Raw genomic sequence first — 19,806 nt, 5'->3', positions numbered from 1 at the left:
CACCTTGGCGAAGACCCCTTTCCAGAATTATGTGACCATGTGGCTAACCATTCAACATAATAGAATAGGATACAGACTTGATGCAAGCCATAATGATGCTGACCCATATTGCATTGAAGCCCATCTTTAGCTTAATCTTCTCTAAAAACACCCATTCAACTCAATCGTACGCCTTTCTAATGTCGAGTTTAAGTGCCATATAGCCCATCTTGCCATTCCTTTTAGATTTCAAATGGTGGAGAGTCTCGTGTGCAATGAGAATGTTATTTGTGATCAGTCTCTCTGATATGAATGTGCTTTGGTGTTCTGAAATTAACTTTGGCAGTAAGATCTTCAGATTGTTAGCCAAAACCTTAGCCACAATCTTATAAAGAACGCTAGACAAACTAATGGGCCTGAAATCAGTTACCTTTCTTAGGCTATGAATCTTAGGAATGAGTGTTAAAAAAGTGTGATTAAGTTGGAGAGGGATTATACCTGCATTGAGGATTGCCAACACTGCATTTGTGACCTCCTGCCCCACCTTACCCTAATACTGCTTGTGAAACAATGGAGGTAGACCATCCGGGCCTAGAGCTACGCTAGCCTCCATCTGCTTTAGTGCACCCTGAACTTCACTAGGATCGAATGGCCTGAGCAGTCCCTCATTCATCTCTTTGGTCACTACTGGAAACACCCCCTCTAGCACAGAATCCATATGAGTGGGATTTGATGGGGTGAATAGCTTAGAAAAATATTGGACAAACATACACCCAATCTGATTTTCTTCCTCCACCCAAATACCAAACTCATTTTCCAAACCCGAGATGAAATTTCTCTTATTACGTTCTGTGGACCTACAATGAAAATACTTGGTACTTTGATCACTATCACGCAACCAATCAACCTTTGCTCTTTGACTCCACATACATTCTTCCAAGTCAGTCAATCTTCTAATCTCATCATTTAGTTCCTTCATCCTCCCATTACTACCTCCCCAAATAGATAAACGCTCTGCCTGTTCTAGTTCCATTCTTTTCTTTTCCAAAGTCCTACGCACATTACCAAATACCTTCTTATTCCACTCACTAAGGTGAATTTGACAATTACTAACCTTAAGGAGCACATTACCCATTGGATCATCAGTTGAATCCTTGTCCCATGCTTCATGAACCGCCCCTTCACAACGTTCATCCTTGATCCACATAGCCTTAAATCTAAAAGGTCTATTAGGCCTAAAAAATCTCCTTCGAACATCATCTAAACAGAGCCATATGGGTTTATGATCTGAGGAAAAACCTAACAAATGATGAAGTCTTACAGCTGGAAATTTCAGAACCCACTACGGAGATGCAACCACTCGATCAAGTTGGACCCATACTACATTTCCGTCAAAGCGTCGATTACACCAAGTAAATGGTAAGCCCGAGTACCCCAAGTCTTTTAATCCACAAACATCCAAGCAATCACGAAAAGACTGCATCTGATTTTCAACTCGTATTCCTCCACCGAACTTTTCCTCCAAACGGGTGATCTTGTTGAAATCACCTAGATAGACCCATGGTAAATTGATCTGAGTTGCGAGATGTCGTAGTAGGGTCCAGGAATCTTCCCAGTTGGCCACTTCTGGAGCTCCGTAAAAGCTCGTGAAGCGCTAGACGTCATCAATCCCTGGACTTACTACCGCGTCAATGTGATGAGGAGAGAATGTCCTGATGTGCAAATCAAGTTCGTTCATCCACAATAGAGCTAAACCACAACTCTGATGTCTCCTCGGGACGATGAACATATTATCGAACTTAAGGCGGCACTTGACTTTCTCGAGATAGCTTTTCTTGTTCTTAGTTTCCATAAAAAACAACAGCTTGGGACCTTTTGCCCTTATTAACTCGGAGAGCTCCTGAACTCGCCGTGGGATCCCAAGCCCACGGCAGTTCCAGTTTAAACAATTCATTGGCAACGGCAGGGCTGAGACTCAGCCACCGCTGATAGATTTGCTAGTACAAGGACATCACGAGCATTTGCAGCTCTCTTTTTCTGTGGTTGCGCTTCAACATCATCGTGGTAAGGAAGGGCTCTCTTCAGAGCTGGAGAAGTAACCCCACATACCTCAGACATACTCGTGGACCTAAGCTTTGGACTTTTTTTCTTCCTGGGCTTTGGAGTTTAGGCTGAAGTTTTGGTATTGGAGATATCTTGAAGAGGGATTTTGATGATTGGGCTCGAAACAATAGGCCTATGCTCCTTAACCACCTCAATCTCGAGCTCCTCATTTGTAAAGGATGGGCACAGCCCATATGAATTTCCATTCATTGCCAACTCACTAGGGATACATTCAAATTTTTTAAGATCACAATCGATTTCCTGGAGTTTCGCCAAGAAAGGATCACCTTCCGCAAACGCTCCCGAGTTCAAAGGAGCTGATTTAGATTGCTTTCCTTTTGAAACTTCGCCGTGATTGCTACCCAAAACCTCACTTCTGACATTACCCACAAAATCCTCGTCCATCAATTTATGGTACGAAATGGAAAGGGGAGGAGACTTCTCCTAAAAAGGGGCATTGACCACGGGACTAACAAAGACAGAGTAGGAAACTGAGTGAGGTGCATTAACGCCTGCATTAATTACCTCATCGTGAGAATCCATTTCCGTTATCGGACTTGGGGACACTGCCATTGTTTTATTTGCACTACCTCCATCCATCTTAGAACTCCCCCTTCCACTGTCACCTTTGTTGGTGGCAGGATTTGCAAGATATCATAGTAGCCCGGGACAAAACACAATAGGCTTATTCGTTGCTCTGTAAGGAGAAGCACGTAAACTTTGACTGAATTGCCATTGATCCGCCGTTAAAGTACCTTTACTCTGGATCCATAGGGGGTAATCCTTATCACTGTGGTTAAGCCTACCACACCAGTAACACAAATTTGGCAAACGCTCGTATTTAAAACTCACCCATATTTTATCTCCGTTCTCAAGAGACACCACTCTGCCCCGACACAAGGGTAGCGAGATATCCAGTTTTACTTTAACTCGCATAAATCTACCTCCATCCTCATTAACTCCACCGATTGATTGACACATCATCCCAACAATATCACAAATATTTTCAGCAACCTCCCTCATCATGAACCTGATTGGAATGTCATGAACTTGGACCCAGAAAAACGCCCACTGAAACTTGAGTTCGCTGATAGGGGTGTCACCGTCATATTTTTCAAAGACCACCAAATGCTTATCAAAACGCCATGGTTCAGACTGAAGGATTCGATCAATATTGCCTTGGTTATTAAAAGCAAATAGAACTACGTGATCGTCCAAATTCCGAATCTTAAAACTTGCAGTAGATTGCCACAGTTGCCTAAAAGTTCTGGCCACTGCATCCATGTTTAGTACCCGTTTTGTAAGAAACTTTGCTGCAAGAATAAACTCTGATGAACGAAATAGATTTTTCAGCGTGAGCCTAGACCCTTCTCTCTCGTCAAGGCTCAAATTATTCCATGATCTCGTTAGCTCCTCCATTGAGAGAAAAGAAACAAAAAGAGGACAAAAAGGTTATAGGAAGATAAAACAAAACAGAAAAAGGACTCAAAACTGTTTCCCACACACCCAAAAGAATGAAAAACCACTAGCTCAGAAGATAACCTTGTTATCTCTTGAGGACATACACACCTTCTAAGAGAAGGGACCAAATATTCTACTGCCTAAGAGAAGGAGGATGGAGAGCTCCTTTCTTAGTGACAGAGAAACCTCCAGAGGGACCAAATATAACTTTAAAAAAAAAAAAAAAATTGTAAGAGTTATTTTAGCATTTTGGAGTGCCAAAGTAGCATTTTTTTTAGCACATCAAATTTTAACATTCTAACAACTTAATTGATTCTTAAAAAATAAGTAAATAACATAAAAATGACCTGATATTCTACTACCTAACACGTGCCAATGTTAAGAACCTTTGATAGAGTTAATTAAGAGTTATTTGTAAATTAAATAGTTTCTTTTTTTATATAATTAAACACAAATAATTAAATAGATTTGAAAAATAAAGTTATATGATCGATAAATGCACATTATGTAAGATTAAGTTTTTGTCAAAAACCAAATACTATTGTTAGAGTCATATTTTCTATGTATTGGCTTATCTTTTGATAAAATGTACTTTACTTGCAATTTGGTAGATCTAAGATGGGTTTTATGTATCAAGAAGAATGTTGCGCAAACATCACAAGTGGTATCATTAAAGACATGAAGATTGAATCAAGAAACAAGTGAAGAAAAGTCGATTCAATGAAGCTTAACAATAGTCTTGACATAAGCTCAACACTAGCATCTATCGAGCTTAATGAGGAATTCTTGACACAAGCTCGATCTATCGAGAACTACAATTTCAAAATTCTTAGATCTGAATCTCAGCCCATGATGACTTGGATTGCTAGGGTTTCGTTCTCAAAAAGCCTAGACCATATAAAATGCTTATTTTAAAGTCATCAAAAACAGAGAAACTCAATTAGAGAACTCATATTTTGTGCACCTTAGAATTTTGTAACCAAGTACTTCCAAATCTTCAACGTACTTTGAAGTGAAGAACTCTGCAACTAACAACAATCATTAAGGCTGTGTTTGGTTCAATGTAAAATATTTTACGGAAAATAAATATTTTCCGGAAATGCTATTTTCGGGAAAGGAAAATATTTTCAAGTGTTTGGTTGCATTATGAAAATTGTTCTAGAAAATATTTTCATGTGTTTGGTAACATTCTGAAAATGCTATTTTCCACCACCAACCACACAAAACCCACCACTACATAACAGGAAAACCACCAAAACACCACCACCCACACCACCACAACAACAAAAAAAAATCAGAGATCAAAGAGAGAAAGTAAAAAATCAAAATCACATAGAAACATAGATCGGTTCGTGGGTCGATCAAAATCACACAAAAAATCAAAATCACATAGAGAGAGAGAGAGAGATCGATTCATGGGTTCGTGGCACGAGGGCTCTAGGTCGCCGACGAAGTCGAAGACTCGTGGGTCGAAGATCGATTCGTGGGTTCGTAGATCGGCGAAGTCAAAGGCATGATCTGGGCTCTGGGTTCGTGGCGTGATCTGGGCTCTGAGTTCGCCTGCGAAGTCAAAGGCGTGATCTGGGCTCTCTCTTCTTCCTCTCTCTCTCTCTCTCTCTCTCTCTCTTTGCGCGTGAGTCCGAAAATGGTTGGAAGTGAAAATTTTTACTGAAACCAATTTCCGGGTCAAAGCCATTAAAACACACGGTCAACTGAAAATATTTTCCGGAAAATTTATTTTCCATGCGCAACCAAACACCCGCATTTACGGAAAAGCATTTCCGGAAGTGATTTAAAGCCAAAACAAACACAGCCTAAATTGCTTGGAGTTAGTCATGTATTGGGATTTATGCAAAGGAAGAAGTCTTCTACAAGATCAAGTCCAATTGAGGGATTGGAGTAAAGGTTCAATTGTAGGTTGGTATTTTGGGATAGTCCAGGGTAGTAGTAAGATTTCTTATACTTATAATCGCTTGTTATTGATTAATGGATTCTTAGGAGTGATAACCTAAAATTCACTCGGTAGGGTTTTTGCCTTGCGAGAAGTTTTCTCCATTCGTCAATAAATCACCGTGTTAATTTAATTTCTGCTGCACTTAGTTTATTTGGTGATTTGTTGGTGCCTCCATAATTTGCATGTAATTTGACCTAATTAATCAACTTAGGTAATTAAAGTGAAGAACTTTACAGCTAACAACAATCATTCAGTTGCTTGGATTTAGTCATGTATTGGGATCTATGTAAAGGAAGAAATCTTCTACAAGATCAAGTCCAATTGGGGATTGGAGTAAAGGTTCAACTGTAAGTTGATATTTTAGGATAGTCCAGGGTAGTGGTAATATTTCTTATACTTGTAATCGCTTGTTATTGATTAGGGGATTATTGGCAATAATGACCTGAAATTCACTCAGTGAGGTTTTTGCCTTGCGAGAGGTTTTCTCCATTCGTCAACAAATCATCGTGTCAATTTAATTTCTGCTGCATTTAGTTTATTTGGTGATTTGTTGATACCTCCACGATTTGCATGTCATTTGATCTAATTAATCAACTTAGGTAATTGAATTAATTAATCGGGGTCAATCTATAACCCAACAACTACAATAGATTATTAAAAATTAAAAATAAATAATGAAACATCTAAAAATTTTAATAATTAAGTTTAAATTAAAGTACTATTTTGATTCTTTTTTATAAAACATTAGTGATAGAGCAATATTTATGTGGTCCCATGTATAATGCAAGCATGACATGCGTTACCCAACTTTCATTATTGAAAAAAAGAAATGGTCGATTATCCAAATAATAAAAATAAATAATCACACTTTTTAAAATTTTCTAAAAGAACTTTTGAAAGGAGATTTTTAATTTGAGTAGTAGTTTTTAAAATTTTGGCAATAGTTTCATTTAAAATGATAACAAGAATTATTCTTAATAGGAAGAAAAATGTTGATATGAAAACAAAATACTAACAATATTTTGCTAAACGCGTCCCATTCTATGCAATGCCCAAGTTATTAATTTGCCTAATATTAGTAATATGTTTACTCAAATATAGCTTGAGTAATCCAACGTTATATTTAGTTCAATAACCCATTTTGTAAAGTACAACATAAAAGCCTTTGAATAACGATAAAGTTTGACTCTAAAAATGTTTGTATCCCTGTTCTCTAACCACCAATAAAAAAATGACTTTTGTTCTTGTCATGTGTAACGCACATGACTTGCTTAACCCAGCCAAGTGAGTTATGTACTTGCATATGATGGAACACATGTCATCTTCCCATTAGTGGTTGGATGCAAACTTTATCCCTTGAATAAGAGATATGAAATTTAACCACCTATACCAAAAATCAATTGGTGTCTTGCCCTAATGATAAAGTGCAATCATTATGGAGTGGACGTTAGGGCTATGAACGAACCAAGTTGTTCATAAACTGCTCGGACTTGACTCAATAAAAAACTCGTTCATCATTGTTTGTTTATAATCAAGCCAACTTAAGCCTTAATTTTCGGCTTGTTTAATAAACATGTTGAGCCCAAGCCAAAAAAATTGTTCATGAACAATAAGGCTCGATAAAAAGCAAATTGAGCATAGATTGGTTTTATGGCCTTGGTAATAAGTTTGATATGGGCTTGAACAATAAACTCCTATCTTAATATGTGCTTGATAATATACTTGTATTGGATATCAATCTTAAAAGCTTGATATGGAGCTCATGCTCGGGTTGACTAATGAATCAAGTCAAGCCAAGCCGAGCTCAAGTTTTTGGACAATTTGTCGAGCTTAAGCTCAAACATTGTTTGTAGACTTGGTTAAAACTCAAACCAAGCTTGAATGTTCAATACTTGACAAAACTCGGCTCGTTTATAGCCCTAGCGAACACCATAGGTAATAAGTTGAAACACTATCCTACCCATAAATAAATAAATAAAAGAAAAAAAAAAAATATATATATATATATATATAAAAGTGACTAACTTCATTTCGTTTTCATCTCCTTGACATCCTCAAAGCATTAATTCAACTGTTACTCAAAAAATTGGAGAGTATTAGGCCTTATTTGGTTTGCCTTGTTTTCATCACTCATCACTTAATTTTCATAACTCATCACTCACTTTTCGTGGGACCCACACTAGTTGCAGCTTTTTGGTTTGATTTCCATTCTTAATTTCCATAACTCATAACTCAAAAAATTGAGTTAGAGTTATGGAAAATGAGAACAAGTTTTTGGTGTTTCCAAATTCTCAAAATTGAGTTACGATGGCAATTTTGCAATTTTGCTCATTTACTTGGGTCCCACATGTATCTATTGTCAACATCAAAGTCAGAGTTCCACATGCACTCCAACGGCTCAATCACTGTGCACACACCAGACTTATGTTGTTCCTTCACTTTTCCTTAGTTTCACTTTCCTTAACTCATTTCTTTTAGTTTGGAGCTTCATCTCTTCCAAAAAATTGAAGAGATATCTTTCCTTCTTGTATCCTTAGAAGTCAAGAACAACTTTGATAACTGAAGAACTAGTCTGGGTCTTGCAAACTCTGAAGTTTTGGTCTCTCCTCTTCCATGTCCATGTGTGTTGTGAAGTTTGCAACATCTTTGGGTCTCGCATCTCACGACAAACCCAACTGTGTAAGCACTTCCGTAGTGGATCGGGGGGAAATTTCTTGGAACTTTCTTTAATTTCTAAATTCCTAACTCCCTAAAGCCTAATCTGATTCTCTCTATAATTTCTAACTTTTTTTTTCACCTTTTTGTTGTTGGATTTTCTATTAGATCTGCTTTTCATAAAACCCATTATCATATAAAGAAACTTCATCCATGTAGCCAAACAATAGCTTTGAAAAAACAGAGAGATAGAGGAAAGCCAAATTTATGTTAGGTTTTGTTTAAAGAGATGAAGATGTGAATGGGTTCTGAAGTGGAGAGAGAAAGTCTACGTGGGTACAAACAGTAGCCATTATGTGCATTTTGCTAAGCAATAATTTTCGTAGGTCCCATGACTTTACTTAAAAGTTGAGTTTTTGAATTGAAATACTACTGAGAATTTCCATCCAAACAGACTGCAAGTAGAGTATGGGAAAATTTTGAGTTAGAAATATGAGAATTGGGTAATGAGTTTGAGTGATGAGATTTGAGTGTTGAGATATGAAAATTGAGTACTCTCCAAACCAAACATGGCCTTAACCTTCCAAATTGGTTTGCTTAAGAATTAAGAATACCTCCACGGCCTCCTCAACACATTAATTTAACCGTTACTAAAAAAAATGGAGAGAGAGTATGAACCATCCAAATTGGTTTGCATAAGAATTAAGAAATTGCAATGCTTGGTATCCCTGACAATAAGTATAGATTAGCATTGGGTGAGTTGAAAAACCCAAAATGTTGTTTTAGCACACGAGAGAGAGAGAGAGAGAGAGTTTGCTAATTTTTTGAATGTTAAATGACAAAAGTGCCCTTACAGTTTCATTACTTTACTCTCTATAACGAAGAGTCTCACTCTTACACAAATTGGCTGACCAAGAAACAGCCAATAGAGAGCAGCCCACTCGTCTCCCCTTATTTATCCCCATACAAACACCCATCATTCTTCTCTGTTCAAAAAATGTTTGAAATGGAAGAGACACCCATACTCCACCATCTCCCAAATGACGTTGTACTTCAAATCTTGGGAAACCTACCAGTCAAACTACCAAGCGTGACATGTGTTACCCAACTTTCATTATTTTTTTTTAAAAATGATGGTAGATTATCCAAAAAAAAAAAAAAAAAAAGATATCACACTTTTTAAAATTTTCTGAAAACTGATAGAAGAATTTGAATTTGAGTAGCAGTTTCAAAAAATTTAGTAGTAAAATTTCACTTACAATTATAACAAAGAATTATTCTTAATGGGAGGAAAACTAGAAAAGTGTTGATTTGAAAGTTATTACCATATTGAACACAAAATACCAACAATATTTTTCTAAATGCATCCAACTATGCAATGCACAAGTTATTACCATTTTACATTTATCATCGACCTGAGCTTGAACATTCAATATTTGACAAAACTCAACTTATATACAGCCCTAGGGATGCCATAGGTAATAAGTTGAAATATTATCTTATCTATCAAAACATAAATAAAAGACCATGCAAAAGAAACTAACTTCATTACGTTTCTACCTTGATATCCTCAAAACATCAATTCAACCATTAGTCAAAAAAATTGGAAAGAATATGAACCTTTCAAATTGGTTTGCTTTAGAATTAAGAAATTGTAACGCTCAATGAGTCAATATCCCTAACAATAAGTTTAGGTGTCATAATAGCGCTAAGAGTATTAGCATTGCGTGTGCTAAAAAAACCCAAAATGTTGTTTTAGCACACCAAAAAGAGAAAGAGAACTTCATTATGTTTCTACCTTGATATCCTCAAAACATTAATTCAACCATTAGTCAAAAAATTGGAGAGAGTATGAACCTTTCAAATTGGTTTGCTTTAGAATTATGAAATTGCAACGCTTAGTAATTCAGTATCCCTAAAAGTAAGTTTAGTTGTCATAATAGCGCTAAGAGCATTAGCAATGGGTGTGCTAAAAAAAACCCAAAATGTTGTTTTAGCACACTAGAGAGAGAGAGAGAGAGAGAGAGAGAGAGAGAGAGAACAAAACAAAACCCTCCATCCAATGTGCCAGTTGAGCAAAAAATTGCAAATTTTTGGATACTAAATGAAAAAAGTGTCCCTATAGTTTCATTACTTTACTCTTTGTAGAGTAGAGTCTCACTCTCACACAAATTGGCCAACCAAGAAATAGCCAATAGAGAACAACCCATAATTCCTAAGATAGATCACATATCATTTCTTTTTATACATATATGTAATTTTAGGATAGATTACATGTCATCCCACATGTCATCCTATGATATAATTTTCTTTTGTTTCATTGCATATGTACATGCATATCACTTTCTTTCTTTTTAAAGCCAAATGCCAAAGTATTTTAGTTGTTCTTTAAACAATGACTTTTACGATTAAATTTGAAACTAGGTATCATCCCTTTTTTTTTTCTTTTTTTTTTTGATAAAAGGCATCGTCCTTTTGGATATGTATTATCGGGTGCCAACACTTTTCCACATGTAACTTAACTTTTGAAACTTGATTTTTGGTTTGAGATGTTGGTGGGGTTTGGATTCGACGTTTGTGTTTACAAGTCTGCATTTTCTGGCTTTTTTTTTTTTTTTTTTTTTTTCACGCGTTTTAGGGAGTAATGCGGTTATTGTTCATGCACTGTTCATGAACAGTAGCCGCAAAGGTTGACTTTTTCACGGTGAACAATGCATCCGTGCACTGTTCACGGACCTACAAATTCTACTTTTCAGCAACTTTTTCATTAAAAATGGGTTTCACAGTACTATTCTCACATTTAAAAATTATTTTATTATAGTATTTTTAGTTTTAATTTTCAGTTTCAGTAAAAATAAGTTCAATCCAAACAAACCCATTATTTTATTTTCTAGTGTACACATAACCACTTGTTGGCAATTGAATCTGTTCGCTCTCCCTCCCAAATCGAAAAGACAAAGCAGGGACAGTTTCGGAATTTAAAAAAACAAAATCCCTTTTCCGCAAAATGCCCATAATAAGGGAGCGGTTTCCCTCTCAATATCAAATCTCTCATATTCCAATTCCTTTCATTCTAGGGTTCTCTTCTCTCTCTGTCTCAAAATCTCGATCTCTCGACAGTACAAATGGCGATGAATCTGACGGAAGGAGCGATAATGAAGATGTGCAGAGGGGAACTGAAGGCGGAGGATGAAGGGGTGAAGCCAATACTACAAGTGATAGAAGTGATGCAAGTGGTGACCAAAGCCCAACAACAGCCCACCAACAGTAGCAGTACTGAGCGGTATAGGGTTGTTCTCTCCGATGGGACCCACCAGCAACAGGGCATGTTAGCCACTCAGAAAAACCATTTCGTCAAGGATGGCAAGTTGCAGAAAGGCTCCATTGTTCGCTTGACCCACTTCGTCTGTAACGAAGTCCAAAGACGCATGTCAGTCACTCAATCCCTTTCCTTTTCCTTATTCCTTATGTGGGTTTTGTTTTGTCTTGTCTTGTTTTTTCGTTTTCAATAGTCGATATATGATTTTAGGCCTAAGGCGACAAGGGCTTTTTTAGATGCAAAATTGCGAATCAAAATTTGGGTAATTAGAATTTAAACAAATCTGTTTGTGTTTAATTGATTATTTTAGTGTAAAGTTTGTGTTCAACTTGTCTTATTTTTAACTGATGTTATGATTAATTCTCTTAATGTTTCTTGTTGCATAGGTAATATTTACTTGTAGGGAAGTAGGTAATATATTCAAAGATATTTTGCTGATTTAACAAAAATATTTGTTTAGATATCAATCTGAACAGTGACCAAGCACTATAGTTTCATAATAGTTCCCTTCAGGGAAGTAACAAGGCAGTAATGTGTATGTAGAGATAAGAAAGGAGAAGGGGGTGGGGTTACTTTTACTGTCTTAGACTTCCGAAGACTGTTTCATCATACTGAGGTTTCATTATCATAGGGTGATGTGAAAAAGAGGAGGACGGGTTTCATTTCCCAAATCTTTGCAAGGTAAACTCATGGGTGCCAAGGAAGTTTTTTCCATCCATGCATAAATTTTTTTTTTGATGGGCAACCAAGAGCCTTATAGCTCAACTAGTTGGCACTTCTAATTGGTGTCTTCAACAGAGACATCCAATGTTCAAATCCCCCTCCCTCAAATTGAGTTTTATAAATTAAATAATAATGCCTTGGGGGTGTGTGAGTTGTATTTACCTATGAAAAAGTAATAATTTAATGAGTTTTTCTTCTGTGTCATTATACATTATCTATTATTTACATTCAATTTCACAGCTCCATGACTATTATTGTTTTGGTGATGACATGTTGATTCTTTTGACTGCAAGCAGGATTATTATCATTGTTGATTTGGATTTGATAATTGAGAAAAGTGATCTCATTGGAGAACCTGTACCAGTGGCAAAACCTGTGGTTGTACAATCCCCAGCTGGCCAACCAGGGACAGGAACTGGGAATCCCCAATCATTTCCTGGAACTTCACCTGTTGGTGGTCTGGTTAATAAACCCAATGCAGCTGGAGCATCTATGGAGCCTCCTAGAATAAATCAATCATATGGCAGTGCTTATTCTCATAATTCTGACTCAGGTAGATATGCTGCACCAAATGTGCCTGCTGCTTACCCTAAGATAGAGTCTAGTGCTGGATATCCTGGATCAGTGTCGTTAGGTGGTTCATATGGTGAGCAGAGTTTCCGCAACCCTAGATCAGAAGCTTCGCGGCCACCTCTAAATTCCTCTGCCCGCCAACCTCAGCCTGTGTATCAACAACCATCTTCAATGTACACTAACAGAGGACCAATAGCTAGAAATGAAGCTCCCCCTAGGATAATTCCCATTGCTGCTCTGAATCCATACCAGGGTAGGTGGACAATTAAGGCTAGAGTTACAGCAAAAGGAGAACTTAAGCACTACAATAATCCCCGCGGTGATGGTAAAGTATTCAGTTTTGATCTTCTTGATTCTGACGGTGGAGAAATTCGGGTAACTTGCTTTAATGCTGTGGCTGATCAATTCTTCAACCAGATTGAAGTTGGTAAGGTTTATCTGATTTCCAAGGGAAGCTTAAGACCTGCTCAAAAAGCTTATAACCACCTCCCAAATGACCAGGAAATTTTCTTAGAGAGCACGTCAATGGTACAGCCTTGCTCTGACGACGACAGCTCAATTCCACAGCAGCAGTTTCACTTCCGTCATATAAGTGATATTGAAGGCATGGACAACAACAGCATTATGGACATTATTGGTATTGTAACTTTTATTGGTCCCCCTGCTTCAATAATGAGAAAAAATGGTACTGAAACTCAGCGGAGAGTCCTACACTTGAAGGATATGTCTGGCCGAAGTGTTGAATTAACTCTGTGGGGAAACTTTTGCAATGCAGAAGGACAGAGTCTGCAAAATATGTGTGATTCAGGGCTTTTCCCTGTTCTAGCTGTGAAAGCAGGTAGAGTAAATGACTTCAATGGGAAGTCATTGGGTACTATCTCTTCCAGTCAACTATTTATTGAGCCAAATTATCCAGAAGCTCACAACCTGAGAAGATGGTTTGATGAGGAAGGAAGGAACATCCCATCTGTCTCAATTTCCAGGGAAGTTAGTGTGGGTAGGACAGATATTCGAAAGACTATATCGCAAATTAAGGACGAGAGGCTAGGAACATCGGAGAAGCCAGATTGGATCACTGTCAGTGCAACCATTGCCTTCATAAAGGTTGACAATTTCTGCTACACAGCGTGTCCTATCATGATTGGTGATCGACAATGCAACAAAAAGGTTTCAAATAATGGGGATGGGAAATGGCGGTGTGATAGGTGTGATCAGTCAATTGAGGAATGTGACTACAGGTATATACTCCAGTGCCAGATACAAGACCATACTGGCATAACATGGGTAACCGTATTTCAGGAATGTGGTGAGGAGATCATGGGTATTCCTGCAAAACAATTGTATTTTCTGAAGTATGAAGAGCAAGATGATGATAAATTTGGAGAAATCCTTCGTAAGGTTCTTTTTACTAAATATATATTCAAGTTGAAAGTAAAGGAGGAGACATTTAGTGATGAACAACGTGTAAAGTCAACAGTGGTCAAAGCAGATAAGGTGAATTTTTCATCTGAATCCAGATTTCTTTTGGATTTGATGGAAAAGCTGAAAGCAGGGAATTATAGTTCTATTGCTTCAAAGGCTGAAAGTATCACCCCTAACCCTGGATTGAATAATACTTCAGTTGGGAATATTGGAAATAGGCAACCAACGCCACCAGTGGTGAACTATACTGGGAACAGTATCAATTCTGGTAAAGAGTTTAGTGCACCATTACATCAAGTTGGTCAGTATGGAAATCAGTATAATAGTTATGCCATGGCTGCAACTGGCACTCCTGGTTCATATCTACAATGTAACAGTTGTGGGGGTGCTGGTCATAGCTCTGCAAATTGTCCTAGTATTATGAATGGTCCTGGACAGTCCATGGGAGGGGGCTATGCTAGTAGAGTTTCTTCTGGGCCAAGTGTTGGTGGAAGCTCTGGTGAATGCTTTAAATGCCATCAACCTGGGCATTGGGCAAGAGATTGTCCGGGGTTGAGCACTGTTCCTCCAGCTTATGGCAGCAGTGGCGTTACGCCTGGGAGATATGGGGGTGTTTCAAAGCAACAATTTGGTGGCTATTGAAGTTAGCTGGAAAATTGAGATAATAGACGTTTGTACAGAATGGTGCATGTTCTCATATGATGTTTGATAGCAGACTTAGCAATTTTGATGCTCTCTTGGGATTTGGACTGATGAGTTGTTTTCCTTACAGAAAAGAGCTGCAACCATGGTTGCTATCTTAGGTGTCCATTGGAACCGAGAAATTTTAGGTCACATTGTAAGCATAAGTATGGGTTCCACCTTTAAGGTTGTATTTTTTGGTGGTGAAAACCAGCGGGCAAGGTATGGGATGCATTTTTCTTTCTCGTGTAATATATTTTATTTGTGGGTTTCTAAGTACTTAAAAAGACTTAAATTTGAAAAAGTTTTGCTTCATTTCCATTTTTGTATTCATGTTTATGCTGGTAAAAAAAGCTTGATAAGATTGTCTGCCATTAAGAGTGATAGGATGGGGAGAAATGAGCAGAGGTGGAAAGGTTACACTTTCTGTCTGTTTGTTTTCTAATAAATAAACAGATTACTCTATTCTACTCTCCCTCTCTCTCCTCTCAATCCAAATAGGACTTAAAGAATATTTGGAGGGGTAATCTAATGCTCTGCAGGCTGCAGCCCTTTATTTTTAATTTCCTTCAAACTAGGAGAAGTTGGAGGAGATGATTGATGCCCTTTGATGAATTTTTCTGTACCTTTTATTTGTACTCCATATATACAAATTAGAAGGGGTATTTATACTTTTTCTTTTTTCTTTAAAATTTTTAAAACCATCATGTACGCACAAAAAATCTGTGATATATAGCATCTATTATTTATTATTTATTCTTTTTTCTATTATGAAGACTTATGCACATTTGATCCCTTCAATTTGAAATTTAGAAATTAAAGATCTATTGAGTCTAAACATTCACATTCGAGGATGTAAAATAAGTCTTTTTTTACATCCTCAAACACTATTTTATTTATTTTACCAACTCATTTAACAATACACCTAACATCTTAGTTGTTATTTTTACATATAACCCACTCAAATAATATAAAAAATTATTTCTCTCTTCTCTTCCATCTCTCTTTCCTCGCTTCCTCTTTGTCTCTCTCTCTCTCCAATAATATATTTCTTTTATGTTTAAAACCCATAAATAGTAGGTTGTATATTTGAGAACTCACTATTCATGGTTGCTAAAAAAAAAATAGCAATACATACCAACACCACCCCCCCCCCCCCTTCCAAAAAAAAAATGCCAACGCTCAGTTCACAACTGAGTCCCCTCAGGAACAATGGCGTGTGTTATAGTGGTCCAAATGTATGATATTTTTACTAATGAGACTTGTCAGGACTTTGTTCAAAACAGTGTTTGGGACTTAGAACTTTGTACACTATAATGTTTAAGGGGTACACAATTCTGTCTTCTACTTTAATAACTTTACCTCCCTTTTTATTACTAACTCTCTTATTTTTTATGTTGTTTTTACAGTTTTTTTTTTGCTGAATATGTTGTTTTTACAGTTGTTTTAGTTAATTGTTTTCAAACGTATGTCTAGACTAAGGTTTTACTTTTATTTTTCCTTATTAATTTTATTAGACTTTTGATTGAAATTGGATATGTGATAATAGTGAAGGTTGAGTTTCAGATCGGACGAAAATGGGTGCCTAACCTGTCCCTATCCTTATTACCCAAGTTTGAACCCGGAAATTTAGGTTAGAACTAAGCCCAAGTCAATAAGTGGCGGCTCAATTCTCTTGGTTTTGGTCCACGAGGCTTGGAGCTTATTCACAAACCCATGTTTAGGATGAGCCTACGACAATGCTAGATTCGAGAAAATTGGATAAGGCACTCATAGACTGGGACATAGCTAGTCATTGCCTTGGGGGGCAATTCCAAGCTCCCTTTTTTCTTTTCTTTTTCTTTTCTTTTTCTTTTTTTAATACTTGTACACATAGGTATTATATTTTAGTAATTTAGTTCAATAAAATTACATCTGAACACCCCTTAAAAATATCATTGATCCTTAAAGGCCATAAAAAAAAAAAATCATAGATCTAAAATTTAAAACAAAATTAACAAGTCCAAAAATAATTAGCTCAACAACAAAAATTACTAATAACAAAACAAACAAAATTTAAGTTTAATAAACTAATTTTTATTCAAAACAAACAATCCGGCTCTTTAAAAAATTTTAAACCAAAAAAATTTTACTCTTATCCAATAACAAACACGCACATAAAAAAATACCATCAAGTTTCCTTTTCATAAGTAATTGCATTGTAATGTATAAATAATGATTTTGTATCTTTGTCTTCATTCTTAGTCTTTATTGATGGTTTGTTAATACTAATTAAATGGATGCTTATTTTCATAATAATTTTTTTTCTTTGTTTATACTTCCACTCTCCTTAACTTCAAATCTTGATTTCGTCCTTGCTCACATAAGACATCTACCATGTTCTTTCATCGATTGATTATATAAAGCATTAGCATCGAAGGGTGTAAAAAATCCCAGTTGCTATTTTAGCAACCAAGACACTAAAATAGAGCATTATTCGGGTATGGGCATTTTGATTTTTTTAGCATATGTGAATAGTAAGTTTGTATATATACATCCTATTGTTTATGGGTTGTAAAAATAAAAATTAATATTTTAATGAAGTGAGAGAGGAAAAGAGGAAAGAATGAGATAGGAGAGAAGAGAGAATTGATTTGTTTATATTATTTGTTGTTACAACTACACACATTTATTGCTTATTTAATGCTAAGCAAGTTTTATTGGATGAAATAATGGTATGCAAGTTTGTGATGCATTACCGGCTAACTTGATGACTTTTAATTTGTTGGACAAATTAAATGGCAAATGCCTCAGTCAGCACGCAGTCGGCAATTGATTTACCTAAAAATGATTGACTGATTAGCCATACACACTACTTTTTATTTTTCTCAAATCATCACATGGGAGGCATTTGCAAATGCACATGCAATGTTATTACGACCATGTGCTAATGCGTCTACTCAATAGTGACAGCGTAACTGATTAATTTGCTTGTAACGTTCGTTGTCGTTGGGTCACTCTCACTCTCACTCTCACTCTTCCTTTTATTTTGCCTCAACGTCTTCTCTTTTCTTCTCTTCTCTTCTCTTCTCTTCCCTGTAAACTAAATTGCATATCATGAATCTTAGCGTGGCCTTTGTTGAAAATCCCACATAGTACCTACTTCGATTTTCAGAGGTAATGAATTACATAAACGTAGTAACTTAGACTAATAGATACTGTTTCTTTTTAGTAAACTATTGAAGTAGCTTAGGACGTGCAAGGTGGTAATGTTTAATTTAATTGAGATTTGAGATTGGGGAGAGAATTATGTGCAAAAATAAAACTTGGTGTATATAGTATAGTACACATGAGTAATTAAAGTAACAAAAGTAGGTGGTCAAAATTAAGATTACCATAGATGGAGGTTTACCAGGGGCGGTTTGATGCATTTGGGGGCCTAAGGCAAAAATTGATTATCTTGTATTAGCTGCAAAATTACTACTAATTAATATGAACTACGTAGAATTTTTTCTTTTTTTAGAAATTTTATAAACAGAAAAAGTTTGACAAAATTTTTCATACTTGTTAATGTGGTGGATTGATAATGGTAAGTAAAAGAGCGGTGTTAGTAGTAGACTTAGACGAAAACTAGTAAAAGTTTGTTAACTCAACTCTTATTATTATTATTATTATTATTTTTTTAAGAAGTGCAACATTCATAATATTTTTTACAACATATCCTAGGTTTTAAGTTGCTTTTTGTTTTATATTTGAAAATATCACTATAATTATTTTTTTGCCATCAATAATAACCTACTACTTAACATTAGTTGTAAAAGTGTTGTGAAAAATATCGTGGACGTTGCATTTTTCTCTCTTTTTTATTTGTTTTTCATTTGTTAAAAAAATATTATTTTATTTATTGATTATAAATAACCCTCTTGGTTAAAATTTGGGAGCCTTTTTTTTACTTGGGGCCTTAGGCGACCGCATTTTTTGCTCCAGTATTCAGCCGGCTCTGAGGTTTACCTGTGACAACTCTTACCACACGATATGCGACTTAACGGTAGAAGTCTTTATCTCAACACCTAAAGAGAAGCGGTTCGAATGATAATCCCCACAAGGGTCATGTGGTACACATAGTATTACCCATTACTGTCACGTGGTGTATATAGTGTATATAGTACAGTACACATCACATGAGTAATTAAAGTAACAAAAGTAGGTGGTCCAGATTAAAGATTACCATAGATGAGGCCACATTAGAAGCCCTTTTTTTATTCAGCAAAAAAAAAAATAAAAACAACGTGGGACAACTCTTTGGATTAGTTGAAGATTGCGAGGGTAAGTGGATAAAGAAGAGGTTATACTATCAATTTGGGTACTGCAACTGTTAAGGTGGCGGCTTTTGTTTTATTTTATTTTATTTTTTTAATATTTTTTATTATGTACTGTAGCAGTAGGACCTCTTAGACAAGCATCCATGTCACGTCTACGGTGAGGCTAATGACTAATACCAATATTTGGATGAGGATAAATTGAAATCTATTAGAAATTTGTGGATCAAACTAGCTGTGACCATACTTGCATTAAAAAAATATAGATATTTATTATAAATTAATTAAGAATAAAAAAGGAAATTTATAATTTATCCCCTTGTTGCTTTGGCTATATCTCAATTTAGTCTACAAACTTTTAATTATTATATATTTATTTAATTCCCTAAGGTTTGGAATAAAATAAACTCATTAGGTATCATCCAAAGTACCCTTAATGATTTTATTCAATCCAAACTTTAGGAGTTAAAATGTAATATTTGAAAAAAAAAAAACTTGTGAAACAAAATTGTTATTAGACAAAAGAAACCCATATAGTTTCATGGGGTTTCTTTTAATGCATGATGACATTGGCTTTTAAAAAAATAAATTAATAATAAATTATCTTGTTTGGCAAAAGACATTAATAATGTTAGTCT

At 35.9% G+C, this 19,806-nt stretch overlaps 1 protein-coding gene across 3 annotated transcripts in view; it reads left to right on the top strand.

Annotated features, from left to right (window-relative positions):
* The window catches only part of LOC126707942 (replication protein A 70 kDa DNA-binding subunit A-like), a 34,843-nt gene extending 19,658 nt beyond the window's left edge, over positions 1-15,185 (top strand). The window contains exons 1-2 of one of the 3 annotated variants that reach the window (XM_050407697.1): positions 11,184-11,582; positions 12,491-15,185. In XM_050407697.1, coding sequence (XP_050263654.1) covers positions 11,278-11,582; positions 12,491-14,831 — 2,646 coding nt within the window. In that variant the 5' untranslated portion in view covers positions 11,184-11,277 and the 3' untranslated portion in view covers positions 14,832-15,185. Of the gene's footprint in view, positions 1-11,183; positions 11,583-12,490 lie in introns of those variants that run through there. The other 2 variants (XM_050407699.1, XM_050407698.1) reach the window with 2 other exon arrangements.
* The last annotated feature ends 4,621 nt before the right edge of the window (positions 15,186-19,806 follow it).

Source organism: Quercus robur, chromosome 12 (assembly GCF_932294415.1).
Source record: "Quercus robur chromosome 12, dhQueRobu3.1, whole genome shotgun sequence".
NCBI lineage: Eukaryota > Viridiplantae > Streptophyta > Magnoliopsida > Fagales > Fagaceae > Quercus > Quercus robur.
This window is presented reverse-complemented; position numbering and strand designations above follow the sequence as displayed.